The sequence below is a fragment of the Balaenoptera physalus genome (assembly GCF_965194825.1).
Source record: "Balaenoptera physalus genome assembly, chromosome: 20".
Lineage (NCBI taxonomy): Eukaryota > Metazoa > Chordata > Mammalia > Artiodactyla > Balaenopteridae > Balaenoptera > Balaenoptera physalus.
The window spans coordinates 14610779-14636654 of record NC_138901.1 but is presented as its reverse complement, the minus strand read 5'-3'; the positions used below and the strand labels follow the sequence as shown (position 1 = coordinate 14636654).

At 45.1% G+C, this 25876-nt stretch overlaps 1 protein-coding gene across 2 annotated transcripts in view; it reads right to left on the bottom strand.

Annotated features, from left to right (window-relative positions):
- Positions 1-25876, bottom strand: part of TEX2 (testis expressed 2) — a 109122-nt gene that overhangs the window by 21508 nt on the left and 61738 nt on the right. For both annotated transcript variants that reach the window (XM_082441994.1, XM_082441995.1), the window contains exons 3-7: positions 20841-21041; positions 19555-19894; positions 18020-18267; positions 8017-8163; positions 3112-3211 (exon numbers count right to left, since the gene is read on the bottom strand). In XM_082441994.1, the coding sequence (XP_082298120.1) occupies positions 3112-3211; positions 8017-8163; positions 18020-18267; positions 19555-19894; positions 20841-21041 (1036 nt within the window). The remainder of the gene's footprint in view (positions 1-3111; positions 3212-8016; positions 8164-18019; positions 18268-19554; positions 19895-20840; positions 21042-25876) is intronic.

Genomic DNA, 25876 nt, shown 5'->3' with positions numbered 1-25876 from the left:
CTGTAGGATGGGTCAACCAAACACCTCAGCCGCTCACGTTCTAAACCCTCCAAGAGCAGCAGCAGTGAAGGCAGCGATAATGTCGGTAAAAATAACAATAGTTAACACTTAGAGCTTGTTTGGCACCTGATGTTTTCCGAGTGCCTTTCATGTATTAACTCATTTAAGCCACCAAGTAGGTGCCATCAGTCTCCCCACCTGAGAGAGGAGTTAGTTAGTGAGGAGGTTAAGGACTTGCCCAAGGACAAGGAGCTCAGAACCACCGCTCTGTGTTGCCTCAAGAAGAGCATCCTGGGGCTTCCCTGGTGGCGCAGTGGTTGAGAATCTGCCTGCCAATGCAGGGGACACGGGTTCGAGCCGTGGTCTGGGAGGATCCCACATGCCGCGGAGCAACTAAGCCCGTGAGCCACAGCTACTGAGCCTGCGCGTCTGGAGCCTGTGCTCCGCAACGGGAGAGGCCACGACAGTGAGAGGTCCGCGCACAGCGATGAAGAGTGGCCCCCGCTCGCCGCAACTGGAGAAAGCCCTCGCACAGAAACGAAGACCCAACACAGCCAAAAATGAAAGAAAGAAAAGAAAGAAAAGAAAGAAGAAAGAAAGGAAAGAAAAGAAAGAAAGAGAGAGAGAGGGAGGGAGGGAGGGAGGAAGGAAGGAAGGAAGGAAGGAAGGAAGGAAGGAAGGAAGGAAGGAAGGAAGGAAGGAAGAAGAGCATCCTGAGGATGGAGCGATCCAGCAGCTCTGGCCCCAATATCCCTCCCAAGCCATGTGCCTTCAACAAACAAGCACAAGCTAGGAAATATTACCGAAAATAAGGGTGTGGGGTGTGTAGGGGGGATTCCCTGGGAGGCGCCCCCTCCTGAGAGCGGTCGAAGCCCCCTTCACCCTGGGGGGCAGTTCCCTGAAAGCTGAACTCTGCTTTTCAGAGTCAGTTTTAACAAGTCACTCCTGATTTTCATTCCCCCCAAAGGAAAGGTTTCTCTTAGAGCAATGGAATCCAAGATGCATTGTCCCTTCATGTTCATTTCTGTTATACCATCACATGTAGCCTTTGCAGACTTGGAAAAACCTAATTTGATCAAACTTTTAAAACCCACAGGCTTCATGTCTTTATTATTCCTTTCTTTAGTAACATTTCTTCCCTTGTTACATAAAGCAGGCAGATCTCTAAAACTTGCCCTGAAAGGAGCTAAGTAAGCCTCAAATGGATTAAAAACTGGCAAAAGCTTTGATCTATATAATAAAATGTCTTGATGCAGCTCTGGCCCCAGAGGAACGGGAAAGAGACTTGAGACTTAGGCATTTAGTGAATTTCACTCAAAGCCTTACAAAGCTGCCGTGGGAGGCTGCAGAATTCACAGCCACAGGGACACTTCTTAGATGCTGCCAAGCCCAGCTATGGCCCTGCTCCCCTCTCACTGGAAATTTCTACTAGTTCAACAAAGGACAGTTCTGAGATAAGAGACTTCTAATGCATTAGAAAATAAAGCATGCACACGTATTATTTACCTTCGTTAAGCCTGACTCTCAGGAGGCTTATGTTACCTGATCATTCACCAGCTCGTTACAAGTCAGTTCCTAAAGAGGCAAAGAGCAAAGGGCAACCTAGAACCCCCCAGAGCCAGAGGGAGCCAGGCAGCCCAGCAGTGCCGTCGGGGCGAAGACCCTAGCTCTGCACCTGACACATGGATAATGCAGCTGTTTAAATTTCACATGTGGTTGAAAGAACTCTAGCTAGACCATTTGCAAAGCATCTTTTCTAGTTTTACTCTTAGTGAACCAGAAATTCACTAAACCTAGGAGCACTCAGATTCATCAAAGTGTAGACACAATTAAGTGGTCACAGGTGATTTCGACGTACTATTAGGTGGACTTCTGGATTTGCAAATAATTCTCTGGTCTATCTTTCTCTGATATCGATGGGATGCTAAAGACCTGGAAATATGGACTAAACTGTTAGCTGAAATAATGCTAGAGAGATTTGTTAGAGCTGCTAGCTGTAGTGCTAAAAAAGAACTCTCTGTATTTACATCAAATGTATACAACACAGAACTTGATTTCACTAAATATGTTCAAGAGCCACCTGATATAGCCATACAGAGACAAAAGTAGATGCTATAGTCTATCAATCTTACAAAATATTTACTTCAAGACAAATATCACTCTCTTGAAAAGTTGTAATTATTTTCTCCCTTACTTTGTTCCTGAGCCTTTTGAGGAAGAATGTAAATCCAGTTTAAGTGGAAAGAGGCTCACTTGGAGAGGGATATTCTAGAAAAAAAGTTGAATGCTTCCATGACAGGGAGATTTTTCCCTTTCTGCTCATGGACTATTCTTGCCTACCTAATTCATTCTTCTTTTCACCAGACTCCTGGGTACTAAACTTTCTGTCACGGTGCCACAAAATACACACATATCTTTACATCATAATTTTATTTAAACTCTCCACACATTTCAATCACCTTCTCACAGGCACACATACACAAGTAGGCACAAATAATGTGTCTGTAACATGTCTTAAAAACCAAATCAGAGAACTTCCCTCCAGCAGAGAGCCTTACTCTCAAAATACTGCCCAACAATATAAGTCTTCATTTTTCAAACACTTACTGAGTGCCTACTTGGAGTGGAAAGGAACAGAAAGAATAAAACATGAAGCTCAAAGAATCTGCATCCTAGAGGTTAAGGCAAGGCAAAGATGTCACTACTTATGAGGGGGGGCAGCTCCCGGTAAGAATCCAGGGCCGGGCACATGCAGACGAGAAGCCACGAGGGGTGAGTGGGCCTGAAATGCAGCCACTGCCTCTCACCCTGGCAAGGGCTGTGACCATGCGGGGCCGGGCCCCCATTAACTGGCATGTGGGCATCTTTGGGCTGGAGGAGGACCTGTAAGGATCCAGAAGACCAGAAGGGCTAGGAGCGGGAGTCCTGATCTACTCCCCACCGGTTTCAGGCTGTGACCGTTAAGAACAGAAGGCACGCAACATGAAATATGGTTAAAAACGCCCCCAACTCCCTCCAAACACAAAGCCTTGGTATTCAATCTGCAGCGACGGCAACATTCTAATGCTCATATAAATGCTCCACTCCTCTCTGGAGTCAGTTAAGAGTTACCTTGGTGATCAACGTAAGGCTTGAAGGCCTGAAGGATTTTTGGCACAGCTACTCCCATGTCGAGCTCCGTCAGAGTTAGCTCATTCATGAAGTAGGGGAGCTGGAGGACAGAAGGAAACAACCAAGGAGACTCGTTAGGAAACTGGTAAATGCTAGAAGTCAACATACTCTCAGAGGGAACAATGGTCAAGGTTTTGGGGACACATTTATTCAACCAAAATTTATTGAGCGCACACCAAGTACTAGGCAGCGTACTACAGACAGAGCTGCGGACGAGAGAGGCAAGGTCCTCGCTCTCGTGGGGCTTATGATGAAGAGGCAGGAACAGACAGATAAGCAGACAAATACCCTATAACTGCAGAGCGTGACCGGTGCTATAGAGCAGATAAGGTGGGAAACGGGGCAGAGGGAGGCTGGGCCGTCTTGGATAAGCAGGTCAGCGAAGGCTTCCCTGAGGGTGGCATGTGGCCGGAGACCAGACTGTGGAGAAGGAATGAGCCATGCTGGTCAGGTTAATAATGCCCAGAGTTGGCTGAAGGCTGGGAAAATGGACCTCTCTTAGACTACTAGTGGGGAGTTAGGAAATCACTACAACATTTTCTGTAGGCCAACTCACAACATGTATTAAAATCCTTGGGAAAAAAAAAAAATCACATCCCTTGACCCTGTGCTGGATATTTTCCCTTTGCCCCCCTGGGATCGAGTTCCTCACTACATCCCGAGAGGCTGGTCTGCGGGAACCGCATCGATGGACTCTTGCCCTCTGGTTTCTGGTCGGGCTTGGCCAGTGGGACACAGCCGTGGGCAGGGGGCGGGGAGGTACACGGAGAGGAGAACTGTCAGGCATCTGTCCCCTCCCTCTACTGAAGACCACAGCTCCTATCAGACGGGCAGCCCCCTCCACCTAGCCACTCTGCCCGAGGCTGGGTTAATCGCTCCCCACCGCTCCAGCCCTGGGGGGCTGCACGATGCCTTTCGGTTCCTCTGCATCGGCCCCCACCTTCATAAATCCTCCCCCAGCGTGCTGCACTGAATGTGCCATCTGTTTTCCGCTGGGACCCCAACTAACACAGCTGTCAGTAGGAATTTACTCTAAATGAACTAACGTGAGAGTGCTGGTATCATGCTTAGAAATTCCTACTTCACCTCAAGAGCAGAGAATTAATTGACCTATGTTTCCTTGACCCGGATTTATGTATATGTATGTACATTAAAAAAAATCTTTAGTTCAGTCCAAATTTTAATGTAAGATGTAAACTAGGAATCCACCTTAATTTTTTTTCCCAGTGGCTGGTCAGGTGTCTTAACCTATTTGTTTTGAACAACCAAATCTTTCCCTACTGACCTGCAAAGCCACCTTTCATTATGGGATTCCCATTGCACTGGAGTCTGTACTGAGCACTGTTTCCTACTGGTAGCAAAGTGGTTTTGTTACTGTAGCTTTAAAATACATTTTTAAATCTGGCAAGTCCCTCTCTTTTCTTTTCCCCCAGAATTTTCTTATTCTCATAAGGACTGCTCCAGTTGAACATTAGAATAATTTTGTAAAATTTAGAATATAAGTAAGAGTTAAAAAAAATTGAACATACGCTGAACATTTCCCATAAAATGAGGAGCATCTAGCCAGACATGAATTTAGTGCCTATTTTGGCTGGACCTCTTCAGCTGTCTCTCTGCAGAGAAACTTAAGACACTTATAGGATTCACCAGTCAGGGAATTTCATCTCTGATTTTCTGTGGGGATGGAGGTGTTAGTTTAAAGAGGTTATGATGTCTGAGATGGACAAAATGTGACTAGAGACAGTATTCAAATGTGCCTTTTGAAGTGGTGGTTGCTTTATTTGGAAAACCTTTTTCCAAAGCATTAATGTTATGTGGTGGCTGGCCTCCCAATCAGCCTACAGAATGACACTTGGCCAAAAATGTAGCCAAAATCTTGCACCCTTGCCCCAGTCCTTTTTGTCTATTATTGTCATCCCAATGCCCAGTGTTTCTGAGGCACGCCAGGTTTCTATGGGGACAGGAGTGGACACTGAGCCAGGGAAGTGCATGCAGAGAACATGGTGCCCCTCCTTGCGCCCCGTCCAGCCTCCCTCCCCACGCCATCCTGCTCCCTGGAGTCCCCGAGAGGGCAGAGGAAGGGCCTGAGGCAGGGCCTAAGATGGAGGAGGGAACTGAAGGAAGCGGGGACTGAGAAAGACTTGGCAGGGGTGGGATGGGCACTAATCACCAGTAAGCAGGATGGGGAGGGGAGGTCAGCAGGGCGTTTCCTACTTATTCACCTGAGCGCCCAACTCCAAGATTCTGCAACATTTCTAACCAACCCCCTCACTCCCTCTTTGCTCAGATCTCTGATCTGAATCAAAACTCAGGACCAGGCCCTAGAGCTGCTTCCTTCCTGCCCTGTCAGCAGCGGGGGTGGGGGAGGCAAGGAAAGGTCACTCCCCCTCCTGCTCTTTTCAACCAGAGACTCTCTTCTTTCCACCCTAAGGGCACCACAGTGAGACGGGAACCCACTGTGTGTTCTTTACCCTCCTGGGTAAAGCCAGCTGGGGACCGGGCGTTCTCCAGGGTGGTGGGGGGTGAGTTAGAAGCTGTTGCAATAAGAGCAGCATTTGCTGACATGGGCACAGAGGCCATAACTCCTGAGGGCTCCAAGGTGGTGCCAGAGAAGCCGGCCAAGGCCCAGGGCGTACTTGCCGTGGAGGCAGAAACTCAGCTTATTTTAAACCCATCACCGGGCACCAGATACACACACGGGGCTGCTCTTCCACAACGTGAGTTATTTATCACGGGTGAGGGTGACAATCACTGCAGCCAGCAAAGCGCCCTCCATACGTCAGGCCCTCAAGGAGACCAGGAGACAGGGGGGATCTTTGTCACAGGGGGCAGCTCAGGCTTCTCCAGCCACTCTGGTTCTTGACTGCCCATTAACCAATACTCACTACTGTATTTAAGGAACAGCCCTTCCCAGGGATACCTGGATATCTGGTGATAGTAAGAGTTCTCTTGGCAGGGGTGATGGCAGGTTCAGAATGGGGGTAATCTCCCGCTGCCTTCCCGTTTATTCCATCACCAGGGTCCCCTCTGGTCTGCAGGGCACTTCCCGGGACAGCAGCTCAGGTCGAGGTGGAGGGTGGGAGGCGCTGAGGCTGCCAGTGGGGGGAGTACGGCCCCCGCCTCTGAACTGCCGGCGCTGCTGGATCGGGACCACTTTCTCCACCCTAACCCCCTAGCACTTCTGACCTCAACACACAGACGAGAGTTTATCTCTGTACCCTGCAGAAGCCCACAGGGTCAGCAAAGGGAGAAGATGAAAATGAAAGCCCTTCGTCAACCTCCTCTGGCTTGAGGGAGCCCACGGTTCTCAATCTGGGGTGGAGGTTGGCCCCGAGGACTCCCAGCGCCAGAGAGAAGCCCTCCGACACCCGCTCCGAGTCTGTACTGGAACGTGTGTAGCGGCGAGAGCGGTGTCCCTCTGCAGCTCAGGCGTGCCCTGTTTTGTCGCCAGGACCCAGAGCCCTCCTGCTCAGGGAAGCACCCGTGACAGTCTCTGGGAAAAGAGCAGCACCAGCCCCGCCCGTGCGCCTCAACCAGGGAACTCAATCAAGCCCGCCGTCATTTCCCAAAAAGAGGAGGAGGCTGAGTGAGCTCCAGGGCGGCTGCTGGCCTCTCCTCTCCAAACTGCTTCCCGCTCCCCCTACGGACCTGGCTAGCGGAGCGCTCGACCCTCACTCGCCCGAAGAACATAAACGGGCTGAGCCTTGTCAACAGAGCCCTCCCAAACACCTGCCCCGAATGCTGCCTTGAAATCCGCTCTTCCAGCTGAGGAGGCCCCTCCTCTTCATCAGGGCCTGGGGAAGGGGTGACAGCGGCCGGAGTGGCAGAGAGCCTGACTGTGCCAGGAAAGGCTCTGTTCCTGACCCAAAGGCACGACAGGAATCAAATCGAAGCTCCTCCGTGCCCACATTTTCTTCCAACATAATTTTACCGTGACTCACAGTCTCCTAACCTGGAGTCCTTGAACTCTCGGAAATCATGGGCAAAATCATGGGCAAAATGTCACAGGGCATTTTTCTGGGGAAAGGTTCCATATGTTTCTGCTTCTCAAAGGTATCTATGACCCAAAGGATCCACTGACTTAAGCTGCTGACTGTGTAAGCTCTCCGTGAAGATCTGGGTACCGAAGTGACTCTTCCTTGGTTGGGTCTTCAATGGATCAAAAACTTACTTCTAAGTAACCTAAATAAGGTTTCTCAGTTGGCAAAGGTGGTACTAAATGAGTCATTTAGTGGCAATTGTGAAGAATACTTATGCAAGTTTAAACTCACTTCCAAGTGGGCCTACATCAGCACTGGGACTGTTTCTTCAGCAAAGAGAGAGCCCAAAATAAAATACCATCTGGCCAGAAGTAAAGGTCAAATGCAGACACATTTAGAGTGCAATGGTAGCTTTCCCAGCTTTGAGAGGGAGTTGGGAAAGAGGTCTTAAGTAGTCTGGCATTTTCCTCAGAGCACATGCTGTGTGGCCAAGATTGTGAGGCTGGGTGGGCTGTCCGGCCATATGATTTCAGTTCATTACTAACTTAAAGATAACACAATTCTATATAACAAACCAGCTGCAACAGCTCCCATTTTCCCAAACCAAATTCTGGATTCTCACCCAGAGTGAATAACAATGAGGGCAATAGAAGGGGAAAAAATAAACAGGAACATTCACTACATCCCCAGAGGCAGTTAGTCGTATGGTCAAGGTCACAGCCCAGATGTGTTATTTGATAAGAACTTACTACTCCCATTTGTTATACGTTTAAAACCAAATGATTTTTCACTTAGGATATAATGTACAAAACTTCTAGAAATTAAGACGTGATGACTCGGAAGCCTCTTGGGTGGAAAACAGTACCTTTATTTTGCTGAGTTTCATTTGGATTTTCTTAGACACCAGATCAGACCAGTACTTCTCTCCTAAGAAGTCCCAAAACATTCTTCCAAGCAAGGCATTCACCCAGGCTTCCTGTTCTTCCTCCTCAGAGGGTGGAGCCTCTGGCAACTGGTAAAAGAAAAAAAGGACCAGAATTAACTAGAAAGCAAATGGAGAGCAAGCCAGGGGCTTATTTTTATAAAGTCACCGAAGGTCCCTCCCTCTAGAGAAGGGGGACCGGCCACGTGAGTCGTATTTCTTCCCTATAAATTAAAAGTCCCACGTTGTATCAGTGAATAGAAAAAGAGAAACAAAAGCCACCATCACAGATAAAAACTCCTCTTTGTGTATTTTCTTCTTCTACCAGTCTTCTTGTGAACCAGCTAATATTTCATACAATTAGCTCAGCCATATTACCCTACCCTTCCCCTCCCGCCAAATTAGCTTGGTACCAACATTCTGAGTCAATGACACATCTGGTCAAACGTCTGCCTCTCTTTCTTCCAGCTAAGGCTCCCAGGACATGTAACTGTCGAGCTGGTCTCACCAGGCAGCCCCAGAGTTTCTCAATGCCCAGGACTCTCACATTCAGCCTGACTCTTGGGAGGTCATGATTCTCCTGGGAGAGGGGCAGAGAGTGCTTAGAAATACTGGTGTCTGGGTCTTGTATCCAGCGATACTGATTTAAGTGGGTGCGAGGATTTTTAGAAACTCTCTCACTGATGTAATGAACAGGTGAGGTTGAGACCCACAGCCCTGGATTAGAGAGAGGAGTTCTGTGACACTCCTACAGCTGTTCTCACCCATCTCGGCCCTGTGAAACACCCTGGGCTTCAGCTCCACTTGATACAATCCATCTGAAACATCTGTTGTGGCCAATGTGCAAGGTGGGAAAAGAGCAAACCCTGTTAGCCTCCAATTTCCAAGGCTAAGAATTAGACCATGGATTCTTGCCTGCAGACAGCCAGGGTCGGGGTGAAGCAGAAGGGAGAAGCGGCCGTGACACCCACGGACGGTGTGGTAGTGCAGGCAATGCTTGGTGGTGTCCAATGACCCCACGCCAGACCCTACGGTAAGATTCCTTCTCAGGTTCCCTCGGTTACATCTCACAATACCCCGGAAAGACAGCACTTTTACTTCTATTTTAGGCAGGAGCAAACAGACTCGGAAGTGTTCAGCACCCTGCCCGAGGCCCTGATTCATCAGCACAGCCTGACTCACGGCTTCCCGCCCCCCCCACCCCGTTCCTCCACCTGCTGTGTCCGGTGGGAGGAAGGGGGTGTGACCGGCCCGGGTGTGACAGACAGACATGTCCTTGTGCCCAGGTCTCTAATTAGGTGATAGCCTTATAGAAACAATTCGCCTGGGAAAGCAAAGACTAAAAGAACTAGAAATGCAGGAATCTGTGGATTGCTCACCCTTTCTCTTCCCTCTACGGTTTATACAAATGCATCTGCCCAGCCCTCACGGCTGCCTGCAGCCATCACCTATACCAGACGCCTCACGGTCTCTGTGCTCCACGCGTGTGGGCTCACACCGGTGACGTCTGTCCTGTGCAGCTGTGACCACGCGCCCGCACAGCTGTGTCCTAAGCCCCCGGGTGGCCTGGCGCTTGTGGATTTGACACTTAGAGATCTGATGACCTGTGAGTGTCCTAAAGGTCTATGGCAGGGACCTATGTGTGATTTTTCTGAAGCCTGGAGTCCTTAGGGTCTGACCCAGTTGAACTGGTCACTGAGCTTGTGCAGGGCCTGGCGGACTGCCCAGGACCCACCTGTCCTCCACTCTCATCAGGGCTTGTGCCGTCTCTCGCTTTGGGGGCCTGGGGGTTCACCTGCATTTCTCAGTCTAACGTTACTGCATATAAGCAGGGATATCCTATGTTCTAGGAGTCCTTCAAACTGGGGTATTTTCGAAGTTCTCCCTTATAAATGTCGGCGAGTCTCATTAAAAAAAAAAAAAATTAAACTCTGGTTTAAAAAATAATACATGTTGGTCACTGCATTTCAGAAGACATGGCTCTAGCTGCCTCGTGTGAATGGCTGTAGGGTACTCTCTCTGTGCTCTTCTGGAAAGGCTTCTTATATTAACCGAGGCATCTCTACCACCAGGTTCTGGATGGTCGAGTGGAAGCCTGTGCCCAGCGAGCACTTAGTCATGCCTCAAGCTGTACGTGGTGTTTGGAATCGCTTTTCTCTCTGCCGGAACATCTGCACCCCACCCCAAGGGGATCTGGTTTAGCTTTTCTGAGGTTACTGTCTTTGAGTCACATCAGATTATCTATGCAGACTTCTGAGTAAACACTCACCCAGGGACAATACCCTCTTCCCCCCAGGGATCCGGGCAGTGCCAAGAGGCTGCCCACGCAGGGCAGTGCACGTCTCACTCAGATTTGTAGGCTGCACTAGAGAAGAGGTTACTTTTTCCCTTCTCATGTGGGAGAGCTGACTCTTTACTAACCTTTCCTTACAACCCTAGTTATTCACAGGAAACAGGTTTAACACAAAATAGCATGAAACAAAGGCTATTTCACAACTTTTGTCCAAGCCAAAGGCATATGATGTGGAAACAAATTTCTGAAATAACTGACAAGGAGGTTGTTTTTTCTTTTCAACTGTTCCTTTTTCTAATGCAGGCTTCTCTCCACAGACTCACTGGGAACAAAGAAATATCCATGAGCGGCAGAACATTGACAATGCATCAAGGCAGCTTTATGAACAAAATCTGGATTCAACAGGCTGCCAGGAAGAACTCACTTCCAATGGAAGTCATACAAATTTAAGACCAAAAACAATAAATGTGCACACATTTCCTAATGCTGCTGTTTGGCTACAGGAAGGAATGTGAGAAGCAGATTCACTTTACCATTTCAACTAAAGATGTACATTTAGAAAGGGTACGTTTCTAAAATGGCTTCCAAAATAAAGTTTAGAGAGTTCAATGGCCCGAAGCTAAAGCAAGACTATTGTAACTGTCTGAGTAGCTCTTGGGAGATATTTTATTAAAAACCAACCTGTAAAGAGAAAATAGTACAGATTTACTTTTTGTGGTGTAACTTTTCGTATTACAAATAGCCAGGCGATCAGCCCAGCTTTTCAGGGGCAAAGACAGCTTGGTGGCTTTGCTGCTAAGGTCTGGTCACACACCATCTGATGTCATGAGGGCTTCACAAAGGGCTGCCTGGCCCAGGAGAAGGCACAGCGGAAGACCCTCCCCGTTAGCTGTTTCCCCAATTACAAAAACAAGTATATTTACTAGAGAAAACACTCATAATCCCATTATCCAGATATACTTATTTAAAACATTTTAACTATATTTCCTTTCAGTCTGTTTTCAATGTGTATATATATATATATATATATTTTAAGAATACATAACTTTAAAAAATAAGCATAACTAACATGGTTTTGTATCCTTTTTAAAAAACAGATTTATTGAGATATAATTCACATACCATACAATTCACCCATTTAAAAAGCATAATCAGTGGTATTGGTATATTCAGAGTGTGAAGGCATAACCACAATCAATTTTAGAATATCTTCATCACCCCCAAAGAAACCCTGTATCCACTAGTGGTCACTCCCCATGCCTCCCACCTCCATCTCCACCAGCCCAAGGCAACTAACCACATATCTGTCGCAGTGAATCTGCCTATTCTGGACATTTCATATAAATGGAATCACACAATATATGTTCCTTTGTGGCTGACTTCTTGCACAAAGCATAATGTTTTCAGGGTCATCCATGCTGTAGCATGTAACAGTACATCATTCCTTTTTACTATGGAATAATATTCTATTATGTGCATATACCACACTTTGTCCATTCTTCAACTGAGGGATATTTGAGTTGTTTTCCACTTCTTGCTATTGTGAATAACACTGCTACGAACAGTTGTGTCCAAGTTTTTGTGTGGACCTAGATTTTCATTCATTTCTCTTGGATATACACATAGGAGTGGAACTGCTGGATCATAGACCTCTATGTTTAACGTTCTGAGGAACCACCAACTGCTTTCCACAGCTGCTGCGTCATTTTACATTCCCACTGTACAAGGGTTCCAGTTTCTCCACATCCTCATGAATCATTGTTATTATCTGTCTTTTTTATTCTAGCCATCCTAGTGGTTTGGATGTAGCATTGCATTATGGTTTTGATTTGCATTTCCCTGACAGCTAATGACTCTGAATATCTTTTCATACACTTACTGGCCAGTTGTATATCTTCTTTGCAGAAATATCTATCCAGATCCTTTGCCCATTTCTTAATTGGGTTATTTACCTTTTATTATTGAGTTATAGGAGTCCTTTATATATTCTGGGTAAAAAACCCTTAGACATAAGATTTGCAAACTCTGTGGGTTGTCTTTCACGTTCTTGATAGTACTGTTTGCACACAAAAGTTTGTAATTTTGATGAAGTCCAATTTACCTATTTTTTCTTTGGTTGAGTGTACTTTTGGTATCTTATCTAAGAAGTCTTTACACCTAGCCCCAATTCACAGAGATTTACTCCTATATTTTATTTGAAGAGTTTCATAGTTTTAGCTCTTGCCTTAAGGTCCATGATCTACTTTGAGTTAATTTTTGTACACGGTGTGAGGGAGGGGTCTGACCTCATTCTTTTTCATGTGGATGTCCAGTTGCTCCAGCACTATTTGTTGAAAAGACTATTCTTTCCCCCACTGAACTGTCTTGGCACTCTTGTCTGTATCCTTCCTAAAATTTATTTTTAAATTGGATATATGGCTTTATATTTTTTACTTATTGTGTGATAAACACTTTGCAATTCCACTTTTAAATGTTTAAAAATCTGACTCTGAGCAGGGAAGGGGGAAGCCTTGGGAAACCATTCTGCCAATTAAGATTTCCTGGTTTCTGTTTGATTCCTATTTGCTTTGTAGAGTTCTTATCTCCTGATAACACCAAACAGGATGTAGTATCTTATGATCCAGTTTGTAGGTAACAAGATAATTAGTGGAACTAGCAATAATGAAGACAGGACTCTCCAAACCTGGGGCAGCCTGCATGACCTCTAAGTATTTCTGAAAACCTTGCATTGAAAAGGAGCGTGGCAGTGCCTGATGTGATCTGAACACCAGAGCCTCACACTTGGTGAACAAGCACAGCACTGCCTCACCAATGGTCCTCCCTCCCAGACAGGCTGCTTCAGGGCATGAAGAACTAGTAGCCTCCCTGGCCTCACACCTTTGAGCAAATCCACAGGCTGCCCGTGAGGTCTCCCTTCCTGAGGTACCAACACTAGGGGTAATACTATCCCACCTTTAGACATTTCTTAAAAGAGTTTCCTCGTTTTCTTAATTGCTGTTTATATCTTCTCCTCAAACCAAGCAGACTACCTCAACAAGATGATCAAGCTCTGGGTCTCCTCAGCCAGCCTCACGGTCTCACTATTCTAGAGGTTAAGCTGCCTGAGAAGAGAGAAAATGGCGCCAAGATCACAGGGGTTTGGAGACTTCAGAGGCTGGTACAGTCTGTGTTTGTGAGATAAAGCGGAGTCACAAGGGCAAGTCAGGGCTCAGCGATCACTAACTGCTAAACATCTGGAGAACCAGGCCCTTCCTCCAAAACAGCAGTATTTTATAATTCAAATTTTGAGCTCCAAAGTGATTTCAGAATCCCCCGAACTTGTTTTTAATTATTATGGGTAAGAATAACTACCAAAAGTGTTCTAGCATTGTTTAATACAAATCTAGTCTATATTTACTAATTATCACTGGCTGTTTTTAACATTGGTTTGGCTTCTGAGCACCAGTGGCCCTACTCACCTCCTGACCCAGTTTAGCACTGGGCCATGTGTGAGAAAGGAGGCTGAGTGTGTGGAAGGTGCCGTTAGACCTGGAGCCCTCAGGGTGAGAGATGCTTTGAACATGGCCTGTAAGAAGCAGCAGCAGGGTGGGGCAAAGGCCGGTGCTGTGTCCCAGGCTCCTTGTATAGAAGAGGAGGGGGCATGCTACCCGGGGTAAGCGTCTGGGTGGTGCTGACACTGATGAAGTGACAGTGTAACTTGAAGAGGTGTCAAAGGTTCCTTTGTGTCTCTGAGCCCTTTCAGTTCCTCTTGGACTCATGACAGCAGAGGCAATATGAACCCAAAGAAATAACCTGGCCGTCTTTGGCAGGAAGGATGAGCACTAATGACCATGTCCAAAAGGTCCACATTTGGCAAAATTGTGAGGAAACAGGCATTCTTATTACCAGTGGGAATGAACATTGGTACAACCCTTATGGAGAGGCATTTGGCAATATCTAACAAAACTACGTGTGAGTTTACATTCTGACATTCTCGTAAGATATCACCTTGAAGATATACTCCCCAACAACACAAAAATACACATATACAAGGTTGTTCATTGCAGCATTGTTTGTAGTTGCAAAATATTACAAACCACCCATACGCCCATATAAAAGAATGAATATACTATGGAACATTCACACAATGGAGTCAGTCTTTGCAGTTGTTGAAAAACAAGAGGAAGGGGAGATATCTAAGAACCGATGTGGAATGATTTCCAGAATGTACTGGTAAGCAAAAAAAGCGTGCAAAAGAGTATCCATGGCATGCCACCCTTTGAGTAAGACAGGAGGGGAAATGAACCCAGAGAGGATGAGCCAGAGACTAATGAGACTGGTTCACTACTGGGGTGGGGGTGGGGGGATGGCATGGATGAATAGAAGGAATAGGGCGGGGGAGACAGCACTTTTCTGAATATGTCTTTGTACAGTTTTGGTTTTTGGAACCATGTTAATGCTTCACAGGCACAGAAAAGAAAATTAAAGAGGAGGTGGGGGAAGATCCTCATTTGCTCAAATTACAGAATTAAAGAGAAATAAAACTAGTAAAGAACTATCTCCACTGAAAAGGAAAGCATGAAAAGTAATAAAAAGAGTATAGGAATAAATACTGTAGCAGACCTTATTTCTCAAAAATGGTGCAATGATACTTCCCATCCCAGATGCTCTTCTAAGAATTTGCTACTCCCTCAGCAAGAGGTGGAATCTATGCCCCTCTCCTTGAAGCTGGGAGGGCTTTTTGACTACTTTGACTAATGGAGCAGGAAGGAAATGACATTATTTTACTTCTGAGATTAGGTCATAAAAAGCCCACCTGGCTCTTTCTCTAGGGACGCTTGTGCTTGAAACCCAGTCACCACACTGAAGGAAGCCCAGGCCACATGGGGAAGAACCGAGGCCCGCAGCCCCCAGCCCTAGCTGAGCTCCCAGCCACCACCCAGCAACTACTTGCCAGCCATGCAAATGCCATCTTGGAAGCAGGTCATCCAGCCCCCCTAGCTGACACTGCGTGGAGCAGAGAGAAGGTTTCACTGCTAGGCCCGGTCCAATTACAAATTTGTGAGCAAAATAAATCATTGTTATTGTTTTAAGCCACCCCATTTGGGGCTATTTGTTACACAGCAATAGATAACTAAAACATACACCTATACCTTATTCATGACTGTCTCTACTACCAGACCACTCCTGAGAGCCAGGACGTGGTCCACACATGCTTCAGGCAGGCCAAGTGGACGTGGGAGCCCAGCACTAAAGCTCACACACTTGCTTCAAAAGCCCCTCTTTCAAAGACAGTTATCTGTGTTCACACAATTCTGGCTCTCTGGTTGCCAAGCCCATGCAGGTTAGAACCATTAAATTAGGGGTAGGGGTGGGAGATGAGGATAAGCACTCAAGAAAAGGCAACTAGAAGGACACACACTAACACCAGCCAACTGACAACTGAGAAAATGCTGCAGAGTCTGTGGTCTGGGATGGTTCAGACGGGGGTGAAAGGCCTGACCTCGGTAGCCCTGCAGGACAACAGGCCTGAATTTCCATGTGTTGTATTGAGTCTTTAAATCACCAGGAAAAGATTAAATCATCCCTGCCTGCTCTGCCTAAGGGGGGCAGGAAGTGCAATGTGGTTTTTAAAGACTTTCATCAGACTTAACTTAGAAGATGAAAAGAAGGTTCTGGTGTTTAAAGGGGTTAAGTGCTAAGTACCTGGAAAAAAGGTTTGTACCAGAGACACCCCCACCCCACCCCAGCAACGGCAGCGCAAGGTTGAGGGGCCAGGCTGTGTGCCAGTAGGACCTCCCAGGCCCTCCTGGGGCTTCCACAGACCCCAGTGATTACACGATACAACAGGCACATGTGACACATACTGAGGAAGCGATGTTCTAAAACTTTTGTTTTTTTAATTTACAGAACTCTTTTTTAAAAAGCAAGCATTTATTTATTAGATCCTTTTCTTACATCACACAATTCTCCTGATTTTCCTGAGTCTAATGAGAATCCAGACAGCTGACAGCCCAGGCAGAAAGGGAATTAGGGGGAGTGGGACTCACTGGTGGTAAACAGGACATTTCCAGAGCAGTTTTCTATTACCCCGCTCTAGCTTAGAGGGAAGTCTACTGCCCACTCTAGCTGGTAACTTAGGTCAGAGGGGGAGGCGGTGGGTCAGAGGCCAGCAAAGGCATATGGTCTTTTTTGGCCCTGACAAAGTAGGCTGGGTGAAGGTTCTGGGACCTCTTCCACACTGAAGAGGGTCAACAGAATGACTAAAGCCTGAAAGCACAAAGAGGAAGGCACCCAATGCTTCCCGTGAACAGAAATACAGTCACTATAAGAGGTCAAACACTTTAGTAACTGAACATGGAAGAAACAGGCTTCGTGCTCCACGGGCGGGAGGCTGTGCCTCAGAACCTGAGGGGGCGTAGCGGCTGGAGGCCTCAGGTCAAGCACAGTCTGAGAATGACCCGCCAAGACGGCAGTCCTGGCAGCCAAAGGGCCTCGGAGTCTCAGATCAGGTTTTGTGCACCTCATCACTTAGCAACTGTGACATTAAGCTACTTAACTTCTGCGAACTTTGGTTTTTCCATCTGTAAAATGGAGAGAATACCACCTGGTTTGCAAGACTGTTCAAGGGATCAGAGTAATTCTATTACAGTGTCTAACAGAGTCTGACATATGGCAGCTTATATTAGTTATCTTCTCACAAATGACCTTGAGTCAATGTCCAGCTTGTTACATTTTGCAAATAATGCATATGGTAAAGCTTCAAAAGTCCTGGACACAGCTGAGGAGTCTGAGAATTTGAGAATACAATGGTTATTAAGGAATTAGACCTCTATTGCTAATGATTCTGTGAATTTCCCTACTGATGGCCCAGTTGCTCAGGTCAAAAGCTAGGGGTAATCTCTGACTCCTTTGGTTCTCCCCATCCCACATGGAATTCATCTGCAAATCCAGCCAGCTCCCCTCCAACAGTATCCCCAAGGCCGCCACTTCTCACCACCTGCTATGACCACCTCAGTCTCAGCCCCATGCTCTGCTGCCACGATCACCTCCCACCGCCCCTTCCTCCTACTGCCCCTTCTCCAGTCTCCATGGAGAGCCACATGACTTTTTAAACTCAAGTCAGATCAACATTAGCCCCTGCTCAAAACCCTCCCAGGGCCTCCCATGATCTGATCGGACGAGGAATTGATCTGACGAGGCCCTGCCTCTGTCCCTTGCTCACTGTCACCCACGCTGACCTCACCACAGCTCCTTGAATACTCCAACCACAGGCCTGCTTCACGGCCTTTGTACTTTCTGGTCCCCGCACCTGGAATGCTCCTCTCACACAGATCGCCAGGGCTCACTTCCTCACTTCGGTCAGGTCTCTGCCCAAATGTCACGTCCTCAAAGAGGCTGTCCTCGACCACAGTCTAAAACAGCAGTTCTGGCCACTTTCCATCCTCCCTTATCTGTCTTTATTTTAGTGCTTATTGGCACCTGATGTTTGCTGCTTGCTGTCTCCCTGACTAGAGTCCAAGCTCCCTAAGGGCACAGCCCTCATCTGTCTGGTTCAGCACTGTGTCCCCAGTGCCTAGAACAGGGCCTGGTACAAAAGAGGCGCTCAAAGGGCTTATGTATGAGGAAATGAATCTAAGAGCAAAAAAGCTACCCCCAGGCAGCCAGCTTTACCTTCTTCCCAGCTGTGGGGCTGCTCTCCGCACTCTGCGCTGGGCTCCTTTGGGGGCTTCGGTTCTCTTGGGGGACACACCTGGCCATGTACACACTGTAGTCCAGAAGCATCTTCTGCCGTACACTGCCCGCTAGCTCCTTCTGCTTCGGCTGGGGCATGATCTCCTCCACGCTGCCTTTGCTGCTGCTGCGGCTGTGGGTCAGGTGCCCCGAGGGACTGTTGTGTCTGCTGTGTGAGGGCAAAACCCCTGGAGCAAAGAAGTGATGGCTGTTAACACAGATGAAGAAAACGAGGGCAAAGGAAATGGAACACAGAGCAAACTCCACTGGGTTCAGTTGAAAAGCAGCTAAAATGCTATAAATGACTATTTAAAAAAATACATATTTATAAGGTTATTTCCCACCCTGAAAGACACCTTCCATTGTAATGATAGATAACTTTTTAGAACAGTTTTTATTTTTCTTCAAGACAATTCAGAGGAATGGGAGCCATGATACATATCTGGTAGATACCTTTTTCTTTTTTTCTGGCGCTCTCTTGGGGTCAGATGAAGGACTGACACGCCCCAAGGGGCACACAGAAAGTGGGCAGAAGGCTAACTGGAACTGCCGTAAGCTGTGGAGGGACAAACACCTTTCATTCATCTTTCATTCATTCATTCAACACATTGTTCATCGAGCACTTTCTCTGGGCCAACTCCACATTAAAAAGAGTAATAAGACATACATAGTCCCTGCCCCTGAACTCGGGCACCTAGGCAAATAAATCACAATTTTCTGTAATAAGCACTGTAACTGAAGCACGACTAAAGGACTTTCAGGGCAGAAAGAACAGGGTGAGTCCCTCTGCCCAAGAGCCGAGAGGCGCTTCCTCCAGCAGCGACTTTCACAGGTAGTGACCTCTGGACTGCCCCTTGAAGAAATAGTTGGCATTTTCCCGGCCTAGGTGGGGGAAGAGCATTCCAGGTAGAGGGAACAGCGTATGCAAAAAGCAATGACAGGGCACAGTGTGTCTGGAGGACGGTGAGAGATTCAGTGCTGTTCCAAGCAAAGTACATGGGACAGAGGGATAGGAAATGAGCAGAGGCGCGGGGTAATCGATGCAAATGCAGTGAGTCAGGAGGCCAAGCATTCTGTGCTTCGATGGCGATCTCGGGCGTGGAGGCCATGTTGAAGGCCAGGAGCTTGAGAGCATAGGCTGCCTTCTCACTGGCCTTCTTACTATAACTAGGGTTCTCCTGCTGCTGCTTCTCTCAGAGGAGCCACAGTACATAAACATAAATATTGATATAATCCTTAAGGAACCAGCAAAGGCAAAAAAACATACATCTGCAAATGGTTCCATCACTGGTTAAATGATTCAGTACAAAGCATTGCAGTGAGCAGCCTAGAAGGCAAATAACCCATGAAGACACCTTAGGTGGCAGACAGTCATCAATTCAGGGTGGTCTTCCTCTCTTCCTACCTGGGACTCTCTCTTGATTCTCCCACAGGCCCTTTAAAAATACATAAGCACTTAGCACACATGTCATTACCTGGTTTACTTCCAGAGACACCAGGTGGCTTCTTGGTTTCCGACTTCAGCTTAGATGCCAGAATAAATCTCCTAAACCACTCCTCTTTTTCTCGGCCAGTTCTGCCAAAGAGATAGAGTATCTGATCTCGCGGGCCAGATCGTGTTCCCTCCCGAGGGGGGGGTGGCTTCTTAGGGTCCTCGCCTCCCAACTCCCTCTCAGCTGGTGGCTTTTCTTCAGAAGTCTCTTTATCGGTCTGGGCCTTAGACATAAAGTCATCTTGTCGACCAAGCTCGATACAAATGGGGTACTTTTTATTCCAGATTCGTTTTCGAGCCAAACTTTTAGGCACAAGATAAATCTACAGAGAAAGGGAAAGGATTTACACACTAAATTAAGAATTGGCTACGTTGTGCATTACTACTGTGCAGAGCACAAATGCAAACTTCATAGTATTTTTGACTAAAATGGTGAACGTGAATTACCACCTGTCCATAACATGACTACAGAAACTAGAATTTTTAGAAATGACTTATTCTTCAAAATAATTCCAGAAAGTAGATATTCAAGAATTTTGCAAGAGTTACAAATATCTACGACTTTCAGGTAACAGTATCAGAATAATTATTTAATGGATTATCATCAACTAAGTTTGGATATCAACTGAGTTTAATGACCCTGGGCCAAACCTAAGCTGGGGGGAAAAAAAAGAATTTATCAAATTTGATCTTGATGGGAAGCTCAAGTTTATCAACCACAAGTTAAGAATGAATTTGTCAAAAAACTATTTTAAATACTTCTGCCATTTTGGAGAAACTCAAAGATCACTCACAAGATTTATAAGAAAAGAGAACCTATAGCTTTTTGGAATAACAAATAATTTACATTTCTCAAAAGCAGAAGTATACTTTTATCAAAATGTGGTTATTTTGCATAATTTTCATATTTACAGAGCTTGCATTAGTTATTAGCCTAGCACCACCACACGTGGCTTTTGTTTGACCAAAAAAATTAACTCTCAAAGTCAGAAGAGTGTATGATGCCTTTGCTTCTCAGAGTGTGGTCTGTGGACCAGCAGCATGGATATCACCTAGGAGCTCATAAAAATGCAGACTCTCAGGCCCTACTCATGGTTGCTGAATCAGATTCTGTACTTTGAAAGATGCTCAGGTGATTCATATGCACATTAACGTTTGAGAGGCACTGCTCTTTAAACACGCAACCTTTTAAGGGGAAAAAATACAGTAAAGCGTCCAAGATTCCAAATGCTTTTCATTCATCTAAGCTTCCAAATTAGTTGAGCTCACCTTGCTGTCGGACAGGTCGTAGATTTTCTGGCTGATGTAGGTCACCTCTGGCTTTGTTTCATTGTAGCTTGCCCTCCTGGATATATTTTTATTGGGCTTTGAAAGCCTTAAGGTCCCACCCTCAAGTCGAACAAAGACTGAATGTGTCAAAGTCGCATGGTAAGTTTCTGGATCATAGTTGTAAATCTCATTCATCCATCCCTGATGGAGAAAAACTTCTTTTAGTAAAATCAGAATAAACAGACATCTGATTCAATATGAAAATGATGACCACTCTGGTATTCAGGGCACTGAAACCAAACTTGACTACGATGCAAGTATTAACTTACTGATGACAAGAGGTTGCTGAGACAAGTCGCTTAGCCTGAAGGATAATTGGTGCTGAGGAGTGATTTGGTATGTTTTTGATAACTAAAAACCTGGATTTACGGGGAGAATGATGATGTCTATTTTCCTAAATAATTAAAGGTTCTTTTCTTTCTTTTCTTTAAAGCTGACAAGCAAATCAGGAAACTCAAAAGTTTAGTTCATATAAACAGAAGAAGTCTCTCCGCCTGACCTCCTCTGGGGACAAGTAATCCCACCCAGTCTGGCCTTCTTAATTAAGCAGACACAGCCTCTTCTCAGCCCATCTGCAAACAATTTTTGAAATTTCACAGACCATATTAACTCATGTTACCATACTCCCCATTTCTATCTCAGTGAAATCACATAGTAAAGCAGATGATCGAGACTTAGGCATTAAATAAATCACAGATATGATCAATGGTATGTCAAATTCAAAGATATATAGTAACTTAAATGAATAAAGTCGTGTTCCAGGTTCCCCTCCACCCATTAACATAAGTTTAAAAATCAACATATGAGTACAGAGAGCAAACACGTTGCAGGTATGAACAACACACAAAACCCTTACACACAACAAAATTGTGCTAAAGCTAGTCTCATAGCTGTAATCAGTATTCATCATTTAACACTCTGCCAGCCCCACAGTACTTTTTCAGATGATACGGGTGGCCCAGATCTCTTTAAAAGAAATTCTCTAAGGAATTTTAATTACTATGTTCCCACTCCCCTCATTTTATGTCGTTGAAATGAGCAGAGAAGTGCTGAAGATCACTACAGTAGAGTTGGGATTGTCATTCTTTTCAAGGAATAGCCATTTCCATGGTGAGTATTTGAGTCTCACACTAAAATCTTGAATTGAGAACCTCGGCAAGTGAGGGATTCTCAAAATTCTCTTTTATTCATTCATCCATTCATCCAAACATGCAGCTAATCTCTCTATGTGCCAAGTAGTGTGTCAGAAGTTGATACAAAGATTTAAAAAAGAACGGCATTTTCTCCACACCCTCTCCAGCATTTATTGTTTGTAGATTTTTTGATGATGGCCATTCTGACCGGTGTGAGGTGATACCTCATTGTAGTTTTGATTTGCATTTCTCTAATGATTACTGATGTTGAGCATGGAGGTTCCTTAAAAAACTAAAAATAGAACTACCATATGACCCAGCAATCCCACTACTGGGCATATACCCTGAGAAAACCATAATTCAAAAAGAGTCATGTACCACAATGTTCACTGCAGCTCTATTTACAATAGCCAGGACATGGAAGCAACCTAAGTGTCCATTGACAGATGAATGGATAAGGAAGATGTGGCACATATATACAATGGAATATTACTCAGCCATAAAAAGAAACGAAATTGAGTTATTTGTAGTGAGGTGGATGGGCCTAGAGTCTGTCATACAGAGTGAAGTAAGTCAGAAAGAGAAAAACAAATACCGTATGCTAATACATATATATGGAATCTAAAAAAAAAAAAGGTTCTGATGAACCTAGGGGCAGGACAGGAATAAAGACGCAGACGTAGAGGATGGACTTGAGGACACTGGGAGGGGGAAGGGTAAGCTGGGACGAAGTGAGAGACTAGCACTGACATATAATAAACTACCAAATGTAAAATAGATAGCTAGTGGGAAGCAGCTGCATAGAACAGGGAGATCAGCTCGGTGCTCTGCGACCACCTAGAGGGGTGGGATAGGGACGGTGGGAGGAAGACGCAAGAGGGAGGGGATATGTATACATATAGCTGATGCACTTTGTTATGTAGCAGAAACTAACACAACATTGTAAAGCAATTATACTCCAGTAAAGATGTTTAAAAACAACAACAACATTCTTGACCCAAGGGCACTCCCAAAACAATAGAGAACTGGTCTTCATTTCACCATCCTATGACCCCACTAGAGTAAATTAAAAAAAAGTCCTCACAAAGAATATCCTGAGTGTGTTATTGGAAATAAAAATGGACAAACATACTTCTTTATCACTGGGGGTATGTGTGGGTGTGTGAAATTTATGAGCCAATTATATGGATTTATACACCTCAGTAGATCTTTTGCATGAGCTAGGAATATCTCACCCTCCTCCCAATGAGTCATTGCATCTATTAAAAAATGTTGGATGAGTAAGCAGTGGCCATGGGAAGAGGGTGTAATCTAGGTGTTTGTAAAGAAACAGCAATGATCAAAGCAATGAAGCAAAAAAGGGGACAAGCAATACAGAGCACAGTGAGGCCTGAAGTGGACTGAACTGTCGGAGCAGCATCAGTTTGGGTGGGCTTATTTTGCTAAGTATAGAACTAAGCACGATTTTTGGTTCACAGTTTTTTGTCTTTTTCTTTAGTCTGTTATTATGGTGAAGTACATTCATTGAGTTTTGAATGTTGAACAGTTCGCATTCTTGGGAAGATTATGCATGGGTCATGATGTGCTGAAGCTGGACTATACCAGCTCATAAGAGCTGATTCTACACATCTTTTCCCAACTCCACATTCAGTGACCTTGTGTTGGTAACTTGCAACTGGCGATGGTGGGAGATTTACACCATGGAAATCAGTACAAAGAGGGCTCCCCCTACCAACCGGAGAGCCAGTTTACCAGCACAACACTATTATTATCTTTTTTATACATTGCTGAATTTGGTTTGCTAGTGCTTTGTGCATTTGTCCAAGTGCAGGAGGGAAGTTGGTCTATAGTCTTTTTGCAATATCTTTTGGTATTATCTAGCCTCATAAAATGAGTTGGGAAGCGTTCCTTCTATTTTCTGGAGGAGTTTGTGTAGAATTAATATTTCTTCCTTAAAGGTTTGGTAAATTTGCCATGGAAGCCATGTGGGTCTGGAGTTTTCTTTGTAGAAAGGTTTTAAACTATGAATTCAATTTCTTTAGTTACTATTGGACTATTCAGGTTATCTATTTCTTCTTGAGTGGGCTTTGATAGTTTATCTTATAAGGAAATTTGTCTGTTTCATCTAAGTTATCCAGCTTCTGGGCATAATGTTGTTTGTAATATTTCCCTATTATTTTTTGAATGTCTGTAGAGTCTGTAGTGATGTCCTCTCTCTCAGTCCTGATATTGGTAACATTTCTTCTTTTCTAATATAATCATTTATTGCTATTAATTTCTCTCTAAGCACTGCATCAGCTGCAATTTTTGATTTGCTGTATTTTCAATTTCATTCAGTTGAAAATATTTTCTACTTTCCCTTGTGACTATCTTTGGACCCATGGCTAATCAGAAGTGTGTTTAATTTCCAAATATTTGCGAATTTTCCAGACATCTTCGGTTATTGTTTCCTAGTTTACTTCCATTATAGTCAGAGAACTTGCTTTGTATAATTTCAGTTCTTTTCAACTTGTTAAGGTATGTTTTATGGCCCAGAATATCGTCTATCCGGGGAATGTTCCACGTACACTAAAAAAAATATGCATTCTGCTGTTGTTGGGTAGAGTTTTCTATAAATGTATTTATTTGTCTTTTTAAACACAAACATTTTTCGCTAAAGATCTCCTGACATATAATCCACAGTTCTCTTTTTATCCAGTTTTGTTGCAGATAATACTTTCCTACGTATAACAGGTTTACTAGGCTTAAAGTTCTGAAGGCAACTAGATTAATAGAGAACTTGAAGCAGATCTGATTTTTCTGGGCTGCTTCAGAGCCATGCTCAAGGCCAGGCTGAGTTTACATGCAGTGCTACTAAAACCAAGAAGAATCCATGGAGGGAGGGAAGGAGGGACTGGTGCTTAAGAAGTTCTAACGGTCAAGGAACAACTATGAAATTAAAATAGCAACTTTCTATCAGTGTCCTTTATAAGCCATTTGGCCATATGGTCCCCACCTGGGATTGCTCTTTTGCGTCACTTCACTCTGAATGTACACTCCTGGCTAAAGTAGAGGCTACTTGAGGATACGGAATATGTGTGATACATTTGTGGGTCCATCACAACAGTAGCTGAGATGCTCAACCTTTATTCAATGACTTTTGAATTATGATAATTGTAATTTTATATGACAAACATTTCTGCAATAATATCTCCATATAAAATATTTTTCATTAGTTCCCAGCTATGTGAGAGTATAGTAGACATATAAAAAAGGCAATAGAACATGGTTCTGGAATTTTGGACAAAATTCCCAGCATTACAGTTATCATCCAGTCACCACCAGCCTAGAAAGGCTGAAGGGAAAAAAAGACAAGCATTATACTATGAAGTTACTCTTAAATAATAAGACAGCCTCGGACTTCCCTGGTGGCGCAGTGGTTAAGAATCCGCCTGCCAATGCAGGGGACACGGGGTTCGATCCCTGGCCCGGGAAGATCCCACATGCCTCGGAGCAACTAAGCCCGTGCGCCACAACTACTGAGCCTGCGTTCTAGAGCCCGGAAGCCACAACTACTGAGCCCGCGTGCCACAACTACTGAAGCCTGCGTGCCTAGAGCCTGTGCTCCACAACAAGAGAAGCCACTGCAGTGAGAAGCCCACGCACAGCAAGGAAGACTAGCCCCGGCTCGCCACAACTAGAGAAAACCTATGCGCAGCAACGAAGACCCAATGCAGCCAAAAATAAAAATAAATTTATTAAAAAAAAAAAAAAAAGACAGCCTCTGAGAAACAGAGTAATTTTTAGAGAATTTCCCCTTTTCGAAACTCCTGAGACTGGACAGATTAATTATTTGATTTATGA